The following is an 18,345-nucleotide window of genomic DNA, read 5'->3' as shown; positions in this document are numbered from 1 at the left end:
GAGCACTTTTATTCCAGACAATCCAGTGTGTGACCTCGGCACTTGCACCATACCCAAAACAAAGGAAGGGGGTTGGGGGAGAGAGGGACAGGAGAGGAGGAAGGGAGGGAGAGTGACAGTGATTGACGCTGCCAGTCAACGCAATCAAGGTAAAAACTCAGAGATTTGCTCCTTCCGATCCATATGACTGCCGATTTAATAATGCCAGCTTTAGATTTTTAGTTCTAGTCTCCTGCAGGAGAGTGCATGGGAAGTGTAGTAGATTCCTGCTTATAGGAAGCCCACAGCTTCTGTCCAAGGTGTCATGCTGGCTGGTGACAAGTGCATCTTGGTCATTGTTGTCGAAGTCGCCTTGCCCGGTGGGACGTGCTCTCTGCAGTGAGACAGCGGATTAGGAAAGCCCAGGGCACAGGGCTCAGACTTTGAGAGAGGAAAGCAGAGGCCTTGTCTGTGAGAGTCAACAGACTCCTGGTCAGCCAGATGCTCCTGAGCTTTGCTTGTCCTGTGACATGAGCAGCCTCCCTGTCCTCACAGAGCCTGAGTTTGGGCTGAGATGCAGAGGCAGGTGTTGTGAGTCTCCTTTCTCAGGGGCAAGGAGTAAAATTCAGGGAGAAAGGACCACCTTTAGGTGTTCAGTGTCTAAGACCTGGAGCTGTGCTTTACTTACAATGTTATTTCCAAATATGAATGTACCTTTAGCTTGTCATCTGAGATGTAGATCATGGTATGTTTATGAAATATGGGTGGTGGCGGCCAGAGAAGGGGAACAGAAGGCAAGCTTTGTATGTGTTTATGTCTTAGTAACAAGAGAACTATGTGAAGCTCAGTGGGGTCTCCCTACTGCTTGTGTGGCTTTCCCAGTCTGTGCCCCCCCCCCGCTGACCTCTGCTGTGCCCGCCCTCCTGTCACTAATCCTGCCCCAACCCCACAGTCATAGTCCTAATCACATGATTAAGAAAGGCCAGTATTGGGTAGTAAGTAGTAAGATGGGCCTGCTATGAAGAGCAACACTTCACAATCACAACCATCATTCATTAACAAAGCCACCCTGCAGGGCAGACACTAAATTGCCTTTTCACCATGAGGTATACTGAGGCCCAGAAAGGTTGGGTGGCTTCCCCAGAACCATCCAGCCAGGCTCAGTGTCTACGTGACTTCTCTGAGTCCACCAAGTAGAAAGTCAGGGAGCCAGCAGTGAACCCAGTGCCTGGGGCTTTGGGTAGCCTGTGCCCTTCAGCGCCTGCCCATGGCACCTGCTGGGTGCTGGCTGATTCCACAGTGAGCTCCTCCAAGAGATGCTCTCGCATCTGCAGGAGGGGCCTAAAGGATCACATCCTCTGCATCATGAATGTGATTTGTCAAAAGCATTCTGCTTGGAAATTTTCTATTTGAAAATTTCTTACCACAATTGACGCAGCCTTCATCCTTTCCCGTGCCTGTGTTTCTCTCCCCTAGAACCAGCGTGACTAGTAACCCTTGGGTGAGACTGGCCACGGTGATGCTCAGCAGGTGTACGATGGAGAACAGGGAAGCCCTGGGGAGTGAAGTTCTGAAAATCTGTCGCGCTCTGTACAACACCACGCAGATGCTCCCTGCCCAGGTGAGGCGCTCTCCCATGGGACCCTTTCTCTTCTCCAGACTCTGCATTATAAGCAGTATCAGCAACTGTATGTGAGGGACATTTAGCTCAGGTGGTAGGTAGAGGGCCACGATTTGTACAGATCGATGAAGACGAATGGTGCGGAAAGGCTGCTTTGAGGGGCTCTCCTCTCTGCTCAAGCCCTGACGCAGAGTCCCTTTTACAGCCCAGTGTAGAACCTAGTTTCCGGGTCCTTTGGATACCCCTTCGTGTCTCACTCAGGTTTACCTTCCAAGGGTCATGGCAGCTCTGTCTGAGCTGAGCATCCTCTGGGCAGGTCACCCGCTGCTCTGATTTTCATTTGCTTTTTGACGTAATGAGACTGCCTAACCTCAGTATTTATTCTCTGTAAATACACTAAAACATGCAGCCTCCTCCATTCTGAGCTCAGTTTTCTCTCTGAGCCCATGATCTGACTGTCAGAGGTGCTTGTTTCACATATCGATGCATGTATATTTGTACCTTCAAAAATGAGCACCCATTAACTACAGCTCCCTACACAGGTCTGACCTCAGCGATAGAGCTCGAGCACTTTACATATCTTCAGTGAACATTTGGTTAGTGGCACTAAGTTGATTAATTGGTTTTTGAGTTTCTACCACATAAACTTGAAAATAAAATTGTAAATAGGGTTGTCTGAATCTTCACTGTAATCAGTCTTGGAAAATAATCTCATTCTGAATGCACGTTTAATGAATCGTTTCCTGAGTGAGGGACTGGCTAAGTGTTTTTTGATTGAATTTTAAAGTATTTTATTTATTTAAAGAAGCCTTTCAACCACCAGAATGACAGAAATCCTTCTATAAAATATTTAAAGCTCCAACACTGAAGGTAACTTCCCTTTACTCCACTGGTGTGCGATTTGCTGGTTTTAGCTCCTTACTTACCTGGGACCAGCTCTGCTGCAGTGAGCACCTGGAGGGTGGGGCCCACGGCCGTGTCACCTCTGTTTCACCCAGGCAGGATTACACACAGTTTATTACCCACCTGGGCAGGTGAGATGTAAGTAACATGGGGTTTTAGTAAAAGGAGTTAGAAGTTAAATGAGAAGTTAAATAGCTGTAATAGTTTAGCTCCCTAATACGGTTCTCTAGCCGGGTTGAGCTACTTTAACAGATAGAGCAAGACAGTAAGCGTATCTGCAGTGGTCCGTTGGACCTCAGCACCGCCGGGTCGTGACTCCTCAGTGTCGTAAGGTGGTCAGAGCAGACAGGATGGGGCCTATATGCTTTTGTTGTGGAGGATTATTATTTGTTAGCATCTGTAAAAGCCTACTCTCTGACGACAGCGCAGCCAGCATGGCAGTTCAAACACATCTGTGGAGATTCGAGTACATTTTGATTTTTCTGGACCACAGATGGTTTTCATGAAGATGAAATATCTTAAGTATCAAGTATGCAGTTCTCCTTGACATTAGGATTATAAACAGATTTTTAAACACTTCCTGATTTCCTTTGTTGCCGTATATGATACTAGATATTGATAATATTAACAATGGACAGTGGTTTTTACTGTTTGTTAAGCATCCGGTACATGCTGAGCATTGTATGTTGTTATTAACACCTATTCTCACACACACAAAACCACTGCAAAGTAGATATAATTACCTCCATTGTACTTATGAGGAAACGAGGGCTCTGAGAATTCAGGAAAGTGAACGACAGCCCTGCATCCATCTGGCGGGATACTATGCAGCCATTAAAAGGAATGTTATAGAAGAAAATCTGAGAGCTTAGAACGATGTTTACAAAATACTGTGAGTGAATGAGGCAGGTCCCAAACACTGGGTCAGTGTGGTCCTGTGTGCCCTAGACACACACACGCACACGCTCTCACACGCACACACACGCACACGCTCACAGAAGATGGTGTGGGAGGCACAGCCGGAGCTGCACTCACCCGGCTGCGCTGTGCCTGCAGTGTGTGGAGGAGCTGTGCGCGCTGCTGCGGAGCCAGGCCCTGCTGCTGCCGGCCCTGAAGCTTCTCCTCGAGAGCCCGGACGAGCGTCTGCACGAGGTGGCCCTGGAGCAGGTTGCCACCGTCACCAAGGTACTCCTGGTGGGCTTGACTCTTTCTTATGTTTCCAAGACATGTTAGTACTGTCAATTCTCGTCGGTAATGACCGTGATTTATCCATGATTGTTTTAGCTACAGTATTCTCAGACCACAACTGTTATTTCTGTTTTGTCTAAGAAGTAGGTATTTGTGTATTTCACAAACATTTACTGAACTCCCCTGGTTTGCAAGCATTTACGAAACCAGACTCTGCGTTTAGGTGCAGAGACTGTGAATCCAAATAGTGAAGCCGTTTCTCTAGAGAAGCGGTGTTTTGGGTCCTTTAGGGAAATGTCAGAGCAGCCGGGACTGTGGGGACCTGTCCCGGGCACTGGAATTCGGGTTGAAGGAGCTCCTGGCCTCAGGCTGTTTGGTGTGTCTGGGTGTGTGTGTGTGGTTCTCTCCTAATTAACGTGAGAGAGAGGCTGGGGGTCATGTTTACTGGCACCATCTGACTCCCAAGCCCTGGTGTCCTCTGGCAACCTGAGCTGAGAATGATGCACTGGAGTGAGGGCCTGCGGCCTCCCTAAGGCCGGGTTATCTGGTTACTGTGATTAAGGAAGAGCCTTGTATCTCCCTTTTTAAATTTTACGCTTTAGACTTAGATGGCTCAGGGTTGTGTTTTAATGAATTCGTGTTGTCTGATTCTTACTGAAACCCTTCTGTAGGGAGATTATTCTTTCATTTGAAGTACTTGCATGTGTATATCATGTGTCTGTGTGAGTGTGTGCTGCTTTATTTTTTTAACAAAAAATGTAAGAGGGCCAGGGAGGGGAGGAGGGGCCTGGAGCAGAGGTACATGCGTGCTGCACCGGACACTGAGGTCTGATGAAAGTACAGTCACGCAGCGTTAACAGCCAGGATGGGCTGCGAGAAACGCGCAGGTAGTCATGTGGGAGTATCCGAGTGCACTGCACAAGCCTAGGTGGGCTAGCCCGCTGCACACCTGGACCCTGGTACAGCCTGCTGCTCGGCTACTGTCCCGGGCGCCGTGGGCACTTGTAACACAATGGTAAGTATTGTGTATGTCATCTTACCTAAACATACAGAACAGACCGTAAAAAGTGGTATAAAAGATAAAAAATCATGCACCTGGATCAGGCAGTTACTGTGGTGGAACTCGCAGGACTGGAAGCTGCTGTGGGTGAGCCGGGGGGTGAGTGGTGAGCGAGTGTGAAGTGAGGACCTCGCTGCACAGCACTGCAGACCTCACACACACTGTCCCCTTAGGCCACGAGGTGGATATAAAACAACACGAGATTAAACCCAGCACAGGAGGAAACGATAGTCAGGAGACGAGGTAAACACAAGATACACGAGGCTGCTGCCCACAAAACATAGCACCCTGTTCAACAGCAAACATTTTAACAATAAGCAGAAAGTACACCCTAAATGATGATGAAAGGTACAGTGTAAGGCAGCGATTGTCACCTCGTGGCACACAGAAGCTACTCACTAAAGTTCCGCAGCAAAGCGGTTGAAAATTGCTGGTACAGGAAATGCATGAACCAGTAGCATGGTCGTTTATCATCATTATCGAGAGTTACATACTGCACGTAATTGTAGGGCATCTATTGGCACATCCTGGTGCCGTGTGCATCAGTGAGGAGTGGGCAGGAGGTTTGTAAAGATGAAATAAAATGCCATCCTAGATTTCCAAGAGTTATCTCACGGGGGGATTGACATATGACTTCAAGGAATTAAGCAGAGTAGGAAGGGTGTACATACAAAGTGTGGAACTGACCAAACTCAGGGCCCCGAGATGGGAGATCTGGTTACGGTCATAGAGGTGCTTAGGCCTAGCTTCTCAAAGACTCTCTCCCGCTGTTGGGTTGTGAGGCAGGTGATTTGTCCTAATTTTGGTTTCAGAAGAGGAATGCTATTAAATCCCATGCCAGGAGTGGAACCGAACACCATTCAAATAGACAATACAAAAAATTATTCACAGGCATTTTTCTCATTCCAAGTACACACTTGTGTTGCCCTTTTATTTTTCTGCCCTTATCGTTGATATGTTTAATAACCTCATTAGGGATAGTATATGTCACAATGAGACAAATATCCTTCCCTAAAGTAAACAGTGAAATGATATTAAATAACCTCTGAAGTAACTGAAATGAGGTCCTGCATACATTATGCTGCTCAGCTTACCTCATTACCGTAATTACTCTCAACTTCGTATAGATCCACCAAATCAAAGACTTCAGCTCAGAGAAGGTTCATTACCTATTGTTGAAACGGGAATTAAGCAGATAACATTTTAATGGCTCAGAAGACAGTAGTGCTTTGTGCTTTAATAGATTTCTTTCCCAAGATCTGCAAAGTTTCATTTAGTCTCAAAAATCACTTGCACACAGAAATCACGATGGAGGTGACAAGCATTTACTCCTTTATAATATATAAACCCCTTTCTCTTCTCGAAAGTCTTTATTCCTGGTTGGTGTCACTGTGATAACTTCAGCCTTTCATTGAACGTGGACTCTATACCTAGCATTGTGTTAGGGGCTTAAAGAGCATAGAGTATCTCCACCCCTGGAGGTGGTCTGTATTTCAGACGTGGACACTGGAGCCCAGAGAGTGTCCCTAACGAGGTCACCCAGCAGTTCAGCAAAGCAGCCAGCGTGGGAAATTGGTCTCTACCCCAAGAGCCTGTCTTCTTTTCACAAGACCACCCTGCCTCTTGCTCTAATGCAAAGTTATGTGATCAGAGGAATTAAACCAGCGAATCCTCCTGGATGTGTGTCGTTATTTTGAGCATTCGACTGAGTCCAGAGATAACAGAATGTATTTTCTTCAGGCTCTGAAAGCACGGAGCAAGCTGACGTCAGGGCTGTGTGTTTTCACCCACTGTATCCAGAGTAGTTCCTGGTCGATTAAAAAGTCAGGTATTTTTCAGTGTCAGAAAATTATGTATATCTCAGATTCTCTGAGGAATTAAAACTTCTAAACTTTAAGCGAGAGAAAGAAGTGACAAGGGACAGATTCTTTCCTCATGATATAAAAAGTAGAACTTCCATATAAGAACAGGTAACCAAAACATCATCATGAAGCACAGACGGGAATGTTCACTGTGCCTGCAGCCAGGGTTCCCGTTCCGGGTAAATGGAGGGCATCACCTGGGAAGGAAAGACGTTACCCCCAGTCCATCAGCAAGGGCTCGTTCGATCCCTCCCACAAGAGAAAATGAAAATGTTGGGAAGTATATGGAAAAGACTCATCTCAGGAAATAAATTCAGATAGAAGCATATTGGAGGTACCCTTACATAGACCCTATGTCAGCACAATGATTTTCTTTACAAAATACACCCAAAGCCGAGAAGTTCACAGTGAAACTGACGTCCTCCTGCGGTGACATCACCGCTGTGACCTGCACAGGGTGTCACCATGTGGCTGCACTTGCACTCGATCCACAGCCAAAACAGAGTTCAGATACCCCACGCCATGTATCGTCTGCTCGGGCCCCGTGCCGGAGCACCCACCCGGGCAACTTAAACAGCAGCTATTGATTTTCTCCCAGTTCTGGAGGCCGGAAGTCCAGGATCGAGGTGTCAGCGGGATCGGCGTCTCCTGAGGCCTCTCTCCTTGGCTTGTTTGTAGGTGGCCGCCTTCTCCCTGGGTCCTCACATGGTTGCCTCTGGCGTTGTGTGTCCTCCTCTTATCTGGACACCAGTCATATTAGATTAGGATCACCCCAAATGACTCATTAAACAATCGCCTTTTTACAGGCCCATCTCCAAATAGAGTGACATTCTGAGGTATGGGGGTTAGGACTTCAGTGTGTGAATTGGGGGGGGTATAATTCACCCCATAACACCCCAGTGATGCCTCTCTCTCCTTGATAAGTTATCCTAAGGTGGTAATTCAAATAAAGAACATATATGTATAAAAAACATTCATGTGTGGTATTTCAATAATACCAAAAAACTAAAACCAGCTGAAGTATTTATAGCAGACGTTAAACCACTTGTTACATCCATTCAGTGACTATTTTGCAGCCTTTAAAATTTTTAAGAATGAAAACTTTGTAAACATTTTAAAAATTCTTAACACATAAAGAGAAAGTAGAACACGAACATCCTCTGATTGTGGAAAACGTCTGTGCACGTGGATGACTACAGGGGGTAAAAAAGAGAGTAAATCCTGTGGAGATCCAGGTATAGACAACTTTCTTTTCTAAAACGATTTTCATTTCTCGTTTTCTTTTTTTTCAAAAAGAAAGATAAAGTAGGTCAGAATGAGTAATGGGTAGTAAGACAGTACCAGGCTTTCGCATGAAGTAGAGGCAGATTTTTAATGTCTTGAGAATTTTAGCCAAAAACGAGGAATGAAGACAAGTTGAGGCTTAACAGATCAACCTGTCACCTCAGCAGTGTCGCGATGATAAAGTGTTGGGACGCCAGGTGCGCTGCGGTCCTGGGAGAGGCACTCGGCCTGTCCTCGGTGCTGCTGAGGCGGCCGCCAGGGTGCAGACAGCAGCCTGGCTCCCTGTGACCTTGGGTGACGCTGTCTCCTCTGACTCCCAGCCGCCGCCTCTTTAGACGCATGTGGTGGAATAGGCCTTTACTAAGGCCCTCTCTTCAGCTCTGTGTTCTTTCATTCTGTCCTTTGAACCAAATATGCACAGAATTACTGTCCGTGTAGCACTTTCCTTGCGCATGACAATTAGAAAGCATATTCTGCCATTCTGTGCATCTTGCAAAGAGCCAGGACCAGGCGGAAAGCCAGAGAGAGGAAATAAAGGCAGCCACTCCACCTTCTCAGCACTTGATTACGAGAAGCTCAACCAAACTCCCCCAGCCTTTCCCTGGTCACAGCCCCAGCTCAGTGGAGGCCCTAACCGTGTTTTAGGGAGCCTCTGGGTGGGCCAGTGCCGAAGGGGAAACACCGGAGTTCACTCCCATGACCTAACCTCAGGCTTTCTCAGCCTGGAGAGTAGATAGAGCATTTGGAAGGTGCCACCTACCCTGTCCCTCTCTCTCCCACCCTGCAGGGATATGGATGGGCATGTCCCTTGAGAAACTGATTTAAGGATGTCATTGAACTGGAGAGACAAGTAGAAGAGGGGGTGAGAGGAGCAGTTGCCCCTGGTGGTGACGGAATCCCATCCCTGCCTTGAGCTGGAAAAATCCATCACTCCCTCTCTGGATTCTTTAAGGCCCCCGAAGGGAGGGCTTGAGAGTAAACAGAACGAATAATAAAGGTGTCTCAGCCCTGAAGACTTACTCAGGGCAACAGAGAAAATGTCTCTCTGCAGTGTCGGATTCTGAGCCTTTCTTCATGTGTTTTATGAAACATGCCTGCAGCACCCTGGCAGGCACTGTTTTCTCCTGCAGGGTTAGGCGCCGGAGTCTTGATTTTTAGGGGTGAGCCGAAATAACTCGGGTGCCGTGCACACGTGCACTTGAGGCGGCAAGCACGATGAAGGAGGTCGGCTTTGGAGCGTCTCTTTCATTCATGGATTCGTTCCACAAACCTTGCTGAGCACTCAGCACGTGGTCCACGGGATCCCAGGCATGGGGGGTGCAGGTGTGAACGAAGGGATGGGATCTCTGCTCTGGAGGGGCCCATATTCTAGAGGGGGAGACAGTAAACAAGCAGACCAGCCAGATGCAGGGGCTTGTTCCGGCGCACCACGCAGTAGCCGTGACATTCGACCTGTGACTTTGTCCCCACTGAGCCTGTTTCTTCATCTCTGAAATGAGAGTGTAACTGCCTCAGTGGGGTCTTTAAGGCTTCAAGGGAAAGTGCTGTCCGCACTGGGCGTAGACACAGTGGGATGAGGGCAGCACCTCGAGGGTTAAGATTCCTGTTTCCTACGGGGAGGGAAGGAAGAGGGGACAGAGGACCAGCAGGACTCGCAAGCCACCCCGTGGCGAGGCTTGAAGGCTCCTTGTTCCTTTCAGCGGGAAACTGGTCTTTCATACCAGTTGATCTTCCAAGCACCCAGCCTCCAAAATGAAAACAGATGAGCCAGCGAGACACACTCAGCTGAGGTCCCCTGGGGGGGGAGCCTCATGCATGGCTTGATGAGATGAAAGGCACAGAAGGGACCCCCGGGGTTTGCAGAGACTCTTCAGTGCTGGGTCCCCCTCTGCTCGGATTCTTTGCAGAGACTGCGACCTTGCGAGCTGTGCAGTTTACAAAAATGTAGCCCGCCGGCCTTTTTACAGAGGTGGCGGAAAGGGTGCGGACATGGAGCAGTGATAAATCTGCGCGGGCAGCTCCCGCCCGGGGAGGCAGACGCGGGCCTGGAACACACAGGAAGAGGCAGGCACGTGGGGCCCTGAGTGGGGGGAGCGGCGGAGGCAGCTTGGTCCGGAGATTTAGAGAAAATGTCGCCACGAAGATGTCACTGGAGCTGACATTTATGTTGGGTTTTGAGGGATCACTAGGTCTGGGAAGACAGGCGCTGTCTCAGTGGGCAGTGACTCTTACTCTCAGAACGTCTCTTGTTCTGAGGCTTTATCCAGCAGACCCAGCTGACCTCCACGTCTCGGGAACCTTCCTGCTTGTCACGGAGAGCACCTTGTGCACAGTGTCATACAGCTGCTCCACACGTCGGCTCATTGGCTTTGAAATGCCACTTTATGTCCGAGGTTCCTGCAGCCAAAGTTACTAAAGTGCACGGTGACATTAGGAGGAGCCTGTCACGAGGCTCTGTTATGACACCACGGTGTCACTGAGCTCTGAGTTTCCATGTGCGATTAGTATTGACCTGATTCCTTGTAACATTATGGACAATTAATAGAGAACAGAAAAACATAAGCTAAGTGTCAGAGCCATGGAAAAGCATTCATAGACTAAGAAGACAGGACTGAGGACAGCACAGAGCACACGAGATGAAGGAGCATGTAAAACATTTTAAAAAGGAAGTTTGGTGCTAAGCTTTCTAGAGCCTTCAGTTTTCACACCTCCTGACGTCATCTTATTTATGTCAGTGGGGTTCACTGGTGTATTTTCTCAGTGGAGGAGAGAAAGGTTTTCTTGTTCTGAAATGAACTATTTTCCTGTGGACCTACACGTGTGCAGGTCCTGGCACTCAGTATGGGGGAGCAGCCGCAGTGGTTCATGGGGGTTGTGGTCATGCTGTCCTCCCCATGGCTGTGGTCTCCGAGATGCTCATGCCCCACAGGTGCTTTTGGGAGCAGGACTGATCACCTGGGGAGAGTTGTTTAGAAGGACAGAGGGTGCGAGCGAACCAGCGCCGAGGGTGATGAGCCTCCTGGTGAGAGGTCAGCAGCGCCAGCCTCACGTCTTGCCTGTCTTATTTCTTAAAGGTGAATGACTCCAACTGTGACCAAGAACTTCTTTCCCTGCTCCTGGACGCCAGGCTGCTGGTGAAGTGCATCTCCTCTCCCTTCTACCCGCATCTCATTGCACACCTCTTGGCCAGCCCCCAGCCCGGGCGCTGGGACGCGGAGGAGCTGGCCAGACACCTGCGGGAGGCCGGCCACGAAGCGGAAGCTGGGTCGCTCCTCCTGGCGGCGAGGGGGACGCATCGGGCCTTGAGGACTTTCAGCACCGCCCTGGGCGCCAGCCAGCACTGGGTGTGAGTGGGCTCGCCCAGGCCCAGCCTCCGGTTCCTTCCTCCCTGGTGGACAAGAAGAGCATCAGAGCCCAATGCTGTTGCTAGAGACAACACATGGGCCTGTTGAGTGTGCTTAGTGGTCCAAGTTGAAATAAAGATGAACACTGATGACAAGCAGGCTGCCGTGTTTACACACGTTATTACTGACTGGGGATCCAGCTCTTCCTCCAGTGTTTATTGCTGACTGGGAGATCAGCTCCTCCTCCAGTGTTCATTGCTGACGGGAGATCAGCTCCTCCTCCAGTGTTCATTGCTGACGGGAGATCAGCTCCTCCTCCAGTGTTTATTGCTGACTGGGAGATCAGCTGCTCCTCCAGTGTTCATTGCTGACGGGAGATCAGCTGCTCCTCCAGTGTTCATTGCTGACTGGGAGATCAGCTCCTCCTCCAGTGTTCATTGCTGGCTGGGAGATCAGCTCCTCCTCCAGTGTTCATTGCTGACGGGAGATCAGCTGCTCCTCCAGTGTTCATTGCTGGCTGGGAGATCAGCTCCTCCTCCAGTGTTCATTGCTGACGGGAGATCAGCTCCTCCTCCAGTGTTCATTGCTGACTGGGAGATGAGCTCCTCCTCCAGTGTTCATTGCTGACTGGGAGATCCGCTGCTCCTCCAGTGTTCATTGCTGACGGGAGATCAGCTCCTCCTCCAGTGTTCATTGCTGACTGGGAGATCCGCTGCTCCTCCAGTGTTCATTGCTGACTGGGAGATCAGCTCCTCCTCCAGTGTTCATTGCTGACGGGAGATCAGCTCCTCCTCCAGTGTTCATTGCTGACGGGAGATCAGCTCCTCCTCCAGTGTTCATTGCTGACTGGGAGATCAGCTCCTCCTCCAGTGTTCATTGCTGACTGGGAGATGAGCTCCTCCTCCAGTGTTCATTGCTGACTGGGAGATCCGCTGCTCCTCCAGTGTTCATTGCTGATGGGAGATCAGCTCCTCCTCCAGTGTTCATTGCTGGCTGGGAGATCAGCTCCTCCTCCAGTGTTCATTGCTGACGGGAGATCAGCTCCTCCTCCAGTGTTCATTGCTGACGGGAGATCAGCTCCTCCTCCAGTGTTCATTGCTGATGGGAGATCAGCTCCTCCTCCAGTGTTCATTGCTGGCTGGGAGATCAGCTCCTCCTCCAGTGTTCATTGCTGACTGGGAGATGAGCTCCTCCTCCAGTGTTCATTGCTGACTGGGAGATGAGCTCCTCCTCCAGTGTTCATTGCTGACGGGAGATCAGCTGCTCCTCCAGTGTTCATTGCTGACGGGAGATCAGCTCCTCCTCCAGTGTTCATTGCTGACGGGAGATCAGCTGCTCCTCCAGTGTTCATTGCTGACGGGAGATCAGCTGCTCCTCCAGTGTTCATTGCTGACGGGAGATCAGCTCCTCCTCCAGTGTTTGAGCTGCCTTTTCTGAGCAGAGTACAGTTAAAGTGTCTAACCCTACAGTCCAGGCAGTTGCATGTGGCGGGCAGGGTTGTGTGAGAAAGGGAGGGCACATGGAGCAGTTAGTGGTGCAGCGGATGTCCTCAGATGCAGGACTGTGGGCCTGGATTCAGGTCTCAGCTTAGTTACTCGACTTTGGGCAAAATACCCCCCTCTCTGAACCGTAGTCTGTCCTGCATATAATGAGGGTCGTATTACTTATCTCCTGGGACTGCTGAGTATTATGTGAGGTTCTGTGTCTGAGACTCTGTCAGGTACATAGTAGGGGCCTAAGAAATGTCACTTCTCCTTCCCAGCGGTATGGTAGTTCATGAGCAGTGATTTTAAGGCCACAGCCAGGTGGTCAGGACCAGCACACGAGGGCAGCCTGCTCAGGCGTCTCCAAACCTATCAGCATCAGCACGACTCGCAAACCTGCCGCGTGTAAAACCTCTGTAACCAGGTGGGTGGGCTAACGTCCTTGACGAAGGTCATCTGGACCAGTGGTTAACAGTGAAGGCTACGTGCGAGAATCAGCTGAGAACTGAAGTCACAGGACGCTGAGTCCCCCACCCCCACCCTGATCAACTGAATCAGAATATCGGGGCGGGGCCCTCACAGGCAGTCAGGGCCTGGATTTATGCCATTTACTCTCATCACTGATTGGCCACGTCTCTGTCCACTCGCCCTGCCTTCAGAAGCCAACAGGAAAGTGAAGGGACCTCAGCCTGGCCCCTTTGTCCACTCCAACCCCGTCCTGGGAATCGGGCTGAGAAAGCAGGAGGCCTGAGCTCTGGGCTGGGGGGGATGGGTCAATGCCAGAGCCTCTTCCCGGGCCTGACGAGAGGGTGAGCGGGAGCCGCTGGGAAAGGAAGGGAGCAACCAAAAGAGAAATGGAAAGCCCAGGGCTTGTTGAACCTGCTGCTAAATTTAGATCTGGAGTCGAGGTGGATGCGGAGCCATGTGGGTCCCTGTCTGATAGCGGCAGCCCTGTGGCATGTTACGTTCCCCCCTCGCCTGGAAAACCGGGTCTTGTCTTTTTGGAAAGAAAGCTCATTATGCTCCGTGCGTCAGGAGAGCATTCAGATGCAGGTTCGCCCTGCTCTTTGGCGAGAGGCTGCATTTACTCCAGTTAACGAAGCAGCGGCTCCGCGCTCTCGTTTGGCTCCCACAGCTGGGGACTCGCTGTCTCCTCCTAGTAACTCCAGACTCATTCTGGACAGAAGATGGCTTGTGAACGAGAAGCTAGGAAAACCCGCCACTGGGCGCCCAGGGCTCGAAAGGAGACGGGGCTCTTGATTGAGTGTCGGTGCCCTGGCCGTCTCCACGGGCAGGTTGCCCACTGTCCTCAGGAGCGCGGGCTCTTAGACTTGAGACGAACCCTGCAGACCGAGCGCTGCAGGACCTGCTCACGGCTGTGAGCATCGGGCTCTAACTCGTAAAACAAAAAAAGCAGCTGGGACACCCGATGCCGGGGTTGAACTCCTGGGGGCTGAGTTCCCCCTCCCCGTGGCTGTCCCGTGCTGGGAGGGGCCTCGCGGCACAGAAGCAGATTCCCACACCAGCACCCTCCACAGAGGCCGGCGGTGAGAGGAGCCATGGGCTGTGTGATCCAGGTGGCCCCGTGCGTGAGGGGTCGGGATTTTCACACTGCTGTAGGTCACCCTCAGCCTGGCTGTGTGTGTGTGTGTGTGTGTGTCTGTGTCTTCATGTGGACATCTGCTGGTAACTTCTAGATTTTGGAGTTTGCCCTGCTGTCTGGAGCACCTCCTTACCCGCCGCTTCTCCAGTTCCTGGCGGGGCTCTGGGAGCCGCCTCGGTGTGGCCCTGTCCCCGCCAGCGCTCGGTCTCCCAGCCTGAAGGGCTGGAGGGACCCTGCTGGGATCCTGCACCACTTCCTGGGAGCCGGTACTGATTTCTCGGGGTGGGGGGAGGGGGAGGTGCTGACAGCCAGTCTCTCGTACATTCCTTCCCTCTGGTGCCCTCTGCTCTATAACTAGCCGCCATTCCTGAGAGTCTGGGACGGGTGGCCGGTGCGCTTCCCTGGTCAGTCCTGGGGGAGGATCCCTCCATCCGTAGTTCTTGCCTGAGGTGGGGCCCGGCTCAGGCACCTGCGCTCAGCCTGCCCAAACCTGCCTTTCCTGCAGCTCCACCCATCGCCTGCCGTCATTCTTACAGCTCTGAGGGAGATGTCGTTCATCCCCAACTTTCAGCTGAGGAAACTGAGGCACAGAGAGGTTAGGTCACCCGACTTGTGGAGCTGTTCCCCTAAATCTCATTCCTGGTTCCCCAGAGGGGGTCCCCCACTGGCATCCCTGCAGGCGAATGTGGAAAGTCTCCCTCAGCCCTCCCCCCAGGCCCGGTTTCCTCCCTCCTTGTCCTGATGCCCCTTCCAGGGGGTGGAAGACGTCAAGTCCCAGGAGCATCAAGACCCAAGTTCCCCAGGGGAGGGCTGTGCGCCAAGCTGGGGTCTCCACAGCCTCAGTGTGGGAGGTGGGAGGACGCTGTTGACACAGGGCCACTCGGAACCATGGGAGGGGTGGCTGTTTACTGTCATAGCCACCCACAGAGAGGGCAGTGCCCTGGGAACGTTGGCTGGAGGGACTCGGGTGCCATGGGTCCCTCTCATTCTTTATTGTCTGCCTCTCTCTGTCCCCGGTTTTGCTGTCTGCTCCTGCGTCTGGGCTTCTGCACGTGGCAGGGCCCACGAGTGGGCTTGGTTTTCACGGCTCAGCCACAGAAGAGGAAAGGGAGCCTCCCCGCCCCTCCCACGGCGGGTGGATACTGAGGACAGACTCTGCCGTTCCGGGGTCAGCGCCGCAGGGAGGCCGGCTGTTGGGAGCAGAGCAGGAGGGGCCGGGAGGCCCTGCAGCAGCCAGTCCCCCCAAGCTCAGGGCCTGCCCCGGTGCAGAGGGGGGAGCAGACTGGGCCGCAGTCCCCGCGGCGCCGGCTGGCCCCGACCTCCGTGCCTGCTGCTGGCACCGTGCTGCGTCGCTCACACGCGACCTGCCTCCCTCGTTAGACGCGCTGAGAAGCAGAGAGGAGCAGCCCCAGCCTGGCCCTGTGTTCCCTCGGGACACCTGCAGGGCTGCCATGGCAACGGCGCCGCCCCGCTCCCGGCCGGGCTGGCTGTTAACCGCAGCGCTGCGCTCTGGCGCCCAGTTTCCCCGCAAAGGGCACTCGGCGCCCACGTTCAGGGCTCCCGGGGCTCGGCCGTCCCAAGGGGTCGTGGTTGCGGGGTCAGTGCTGTTGCTCAGGCCCCTCAGCTTAGGGGTGACCGTGCAGGGCGGGGTGCGGCAAGGCCCTGACAGTCCCCAGGCCTCCCTCAGGCACGGTGGCCGGAGCTGGGCACCGGCCGCAGGATGGTCCGTATTCTCCCCCAGCCTCCTCCCAGTGCTCTGCCCATCCCAGCCCTGGGTTCTCCTCACCCTCCAGGTGACGAACCGGGTGGAGACGGTTCAGTGACACGCCCAGGGTCATCCCCCGCAAAGGTGGGGTGGGCCTGGGACTTTTCCACCCGGATCCCCCTCTTCCCGCTGTTCCTCTCCTGCCCTTCCCCCACACCCCGTGACTATACTTTGGCGCGTCCCAGTGCCGCTCGCAGACCAACCCTTATCTCTAGGGTAAACAATTGGGCTTGACGCAGCTTCCTGTGAATATTCAGATATTTTCCTGCGGATGGAAAACAGGGCACCCACATTTCATAGCCCATTTTATAGCCTGTTCACGTGGTGCCTGGTTAGCATCAGAATGCGCTCGGGAGGGGAAACTGGGTGGAGAGGAGGTAGGGGGCCAGAGAGCAGAGGCAGGGGCGGGGTCAGGCCTTGAAGGTGCTCAGAATGGGTGCTGGGTGCTGGGTGCTGAGCCAGAGCCAAGTTCTAAGGAACTCGTGCATTGTTTTCGCATCTACCGAGGTTTCCTGGCTCCGCCTGAGTGTGGAGCAGACTCTGCTGTAACAGGTGCTTGACCAGAGGGACTTGAATGTTCTGGTCATAGTAGCTTCTAGCAGACGATCAGGACTAAGGTCCCAGGTTTCACAGGAAACAGGCAGGCAAGACTCCGCTTCCGCAGAAGAGACCACGGTCACCTGACCCCACCCTAACCCCACCCTGACCTTACTCTGACCCCACCCTAACTCACCCTAACTTCACCCTGACCCCACCTTAACCTCACCCTAACCCCACCCTAACCTTACCCTGACCCCACCCTAACTCACCCTAACCTCACCCTAACTCACCCTAACCTCACCCTAACTCACTCTAACCCCACCCTGACCCCACCCTAACTTCACCCTACTTTTTGCCCCTCTGTGTACCCTGGGTGCAGGGTGGGAAAGGCCACCGTCTCTCCATCCCCCGGGGCCCCAAGCAAGGTGCTCCTCACAGGAAAGGACCAGGAGACTGCGTCCCAAGGGCAGCTCGCTGTCTGCCTGGGTGCGCCCAGGTCCCGTGGGGGCAGCAGTTATCACCCATTTCGAGCTCCCTCTGCTCCTGCAGGGACAGTAAGTAAACTGTGGACCAAGCCTCAGTCACCCTTCGTGAAATCGAGTCTCCCTCGGACTCGGAGGCTCCCGAAGGTGCAGAGCTCACTGCCCCTCCTAAGGTGAAAGTGTCGCCGTAGGATCTCCAGTGCGTAAGAGCCCCGATGGAGAATGGCTGGCGGTCATACTCTGTGCTGACAGCTCTAAAGGAGAGGCTGCAGCTGCCTGAAATGGGCTTAATTTCCCCACAAATTCGGGCTCTCGGGAAAAACACTTTTTTCAGGTCTGGCGTGTACTTTACCTCCCCTGGGTAGGAGGTATGTAAAGCAAGGGGGGAAGATGCATCCAGTTTGCCATAAAATGCCAACCAGCGGTTTGTAAGAGCACTTTCCAAACAAGCGCTGGCCCGTCGGAGGGCATCACGCGTAATTCAGGACACACTTGTCCCCGCGCGGATCATGCCAGTTCCCTTAGGTCATGTTTAGGAAAAATTGAGGCTCACCCTCCAGCTTTAACTAGGCTGTTAGGATCGGGGTGATGGAAGAGCCGGGGAGAGGGGAGCGCCTTCAGGAGCGTCTGTACGAGGTGGGGCGGGGAGACGGGTGGGTGACGAGCCCCGCGTTGACGACAGTTGTCAGCATTTCCATCTCTCTGCTCCACATAGATGTCTGCTCCGGTCAGACGTGAGGATCCTTCCGTTCTGGGGCTTCTTGTGCCTGAGATTATCTGCTTACTGATCTTCAGGTTCTCTTCTTGGACCTTAGAGGTTTGTGTGCTTGTGCGTGTGCGTGTGAGAGAGGGAGAGAGGGAGAGAGAGGGAGAGAGAGGGAGAGAGAGGGAGAGAGAGGGAGAGAGAGGGAGAGAGAGGGAGGCCTAGCCAGCTGGAGCTGCGATCACACAGCACCATTCTGGGTGGGTTATAAACAACAGGAATTTACTTCTCACAGCTCTGGAGACTGGGAGTCTGAGATCAGCGACCAGCACCACAGGGCTGGGTGCCGGGTGAGCAGGGCTCCCTCCCGGGCTGGAGACCGCGGATGTCACTTACCCTCCTGTGGCAGAAAGAGGAATGAAGAGCTCTCCGAGGTCCCTGTTATGACACCGACTCCATGCATGCGGCCTCCACCATCACGACCTAATCACCTCCCCAAGGCCCCACCTCTAAATACCATCAGATTG

General features: G+C 52.6%; 1 protein-coding gene across 1 annotated transcript in view; it reads left to right on the top strand.

Moving 5' to 3' along the window:
• Positions 1 to 11,399, top strand: part of NBAS (NBAS subunit of NRZ tethering complex) — a 160,553-nt gene extending 149,154 nt beyond the window's left edge. Inside the window, exons 50-52 of the mRNA XM_087823358.1 lie at positions 1,456 to 1,600; positions 3,560 to 3,688; positions 10,972 to 11,399. Coding sequence (XP_087679484.1) covers positions 1,456 to 1,600; positions 3,560 to 3,688; positions 10,972 to 11,247 — 550 coding nt within the window. The 3' untranslated portion in view covers positions 11,248 to 11,399. The remainder of the gene's footprint in view (positions 1 to 1,455; positions 1,601 to 3,559; positions 3,689 to 10,971) is intronic.
• Positions 11,400 to 18,345: the final 6,946 nt, after the last annotated feature.

This window comes from Miniopterus natalensis, chromosome 13 (genome assembly GCF_054644295.1).
Source record: "Miniopterus natalensis isolate mMinNat1 chromosome 13, mMinNat1.hap1, whole genome shotgun sequence".
NCBI classification, from domain to species: domain Eukaryota; kingdom Metazoa; phylum Chordata; class Mammalia; order Chiroptera; family Miniopteridae; genus Miniopterus; species Miniopterus natalensis.
The sequence above is the reverse complement of the archived record's forward strand: the minus strand, read 5'-3'. Positions and strand labels throughout refer to the sequence as shown.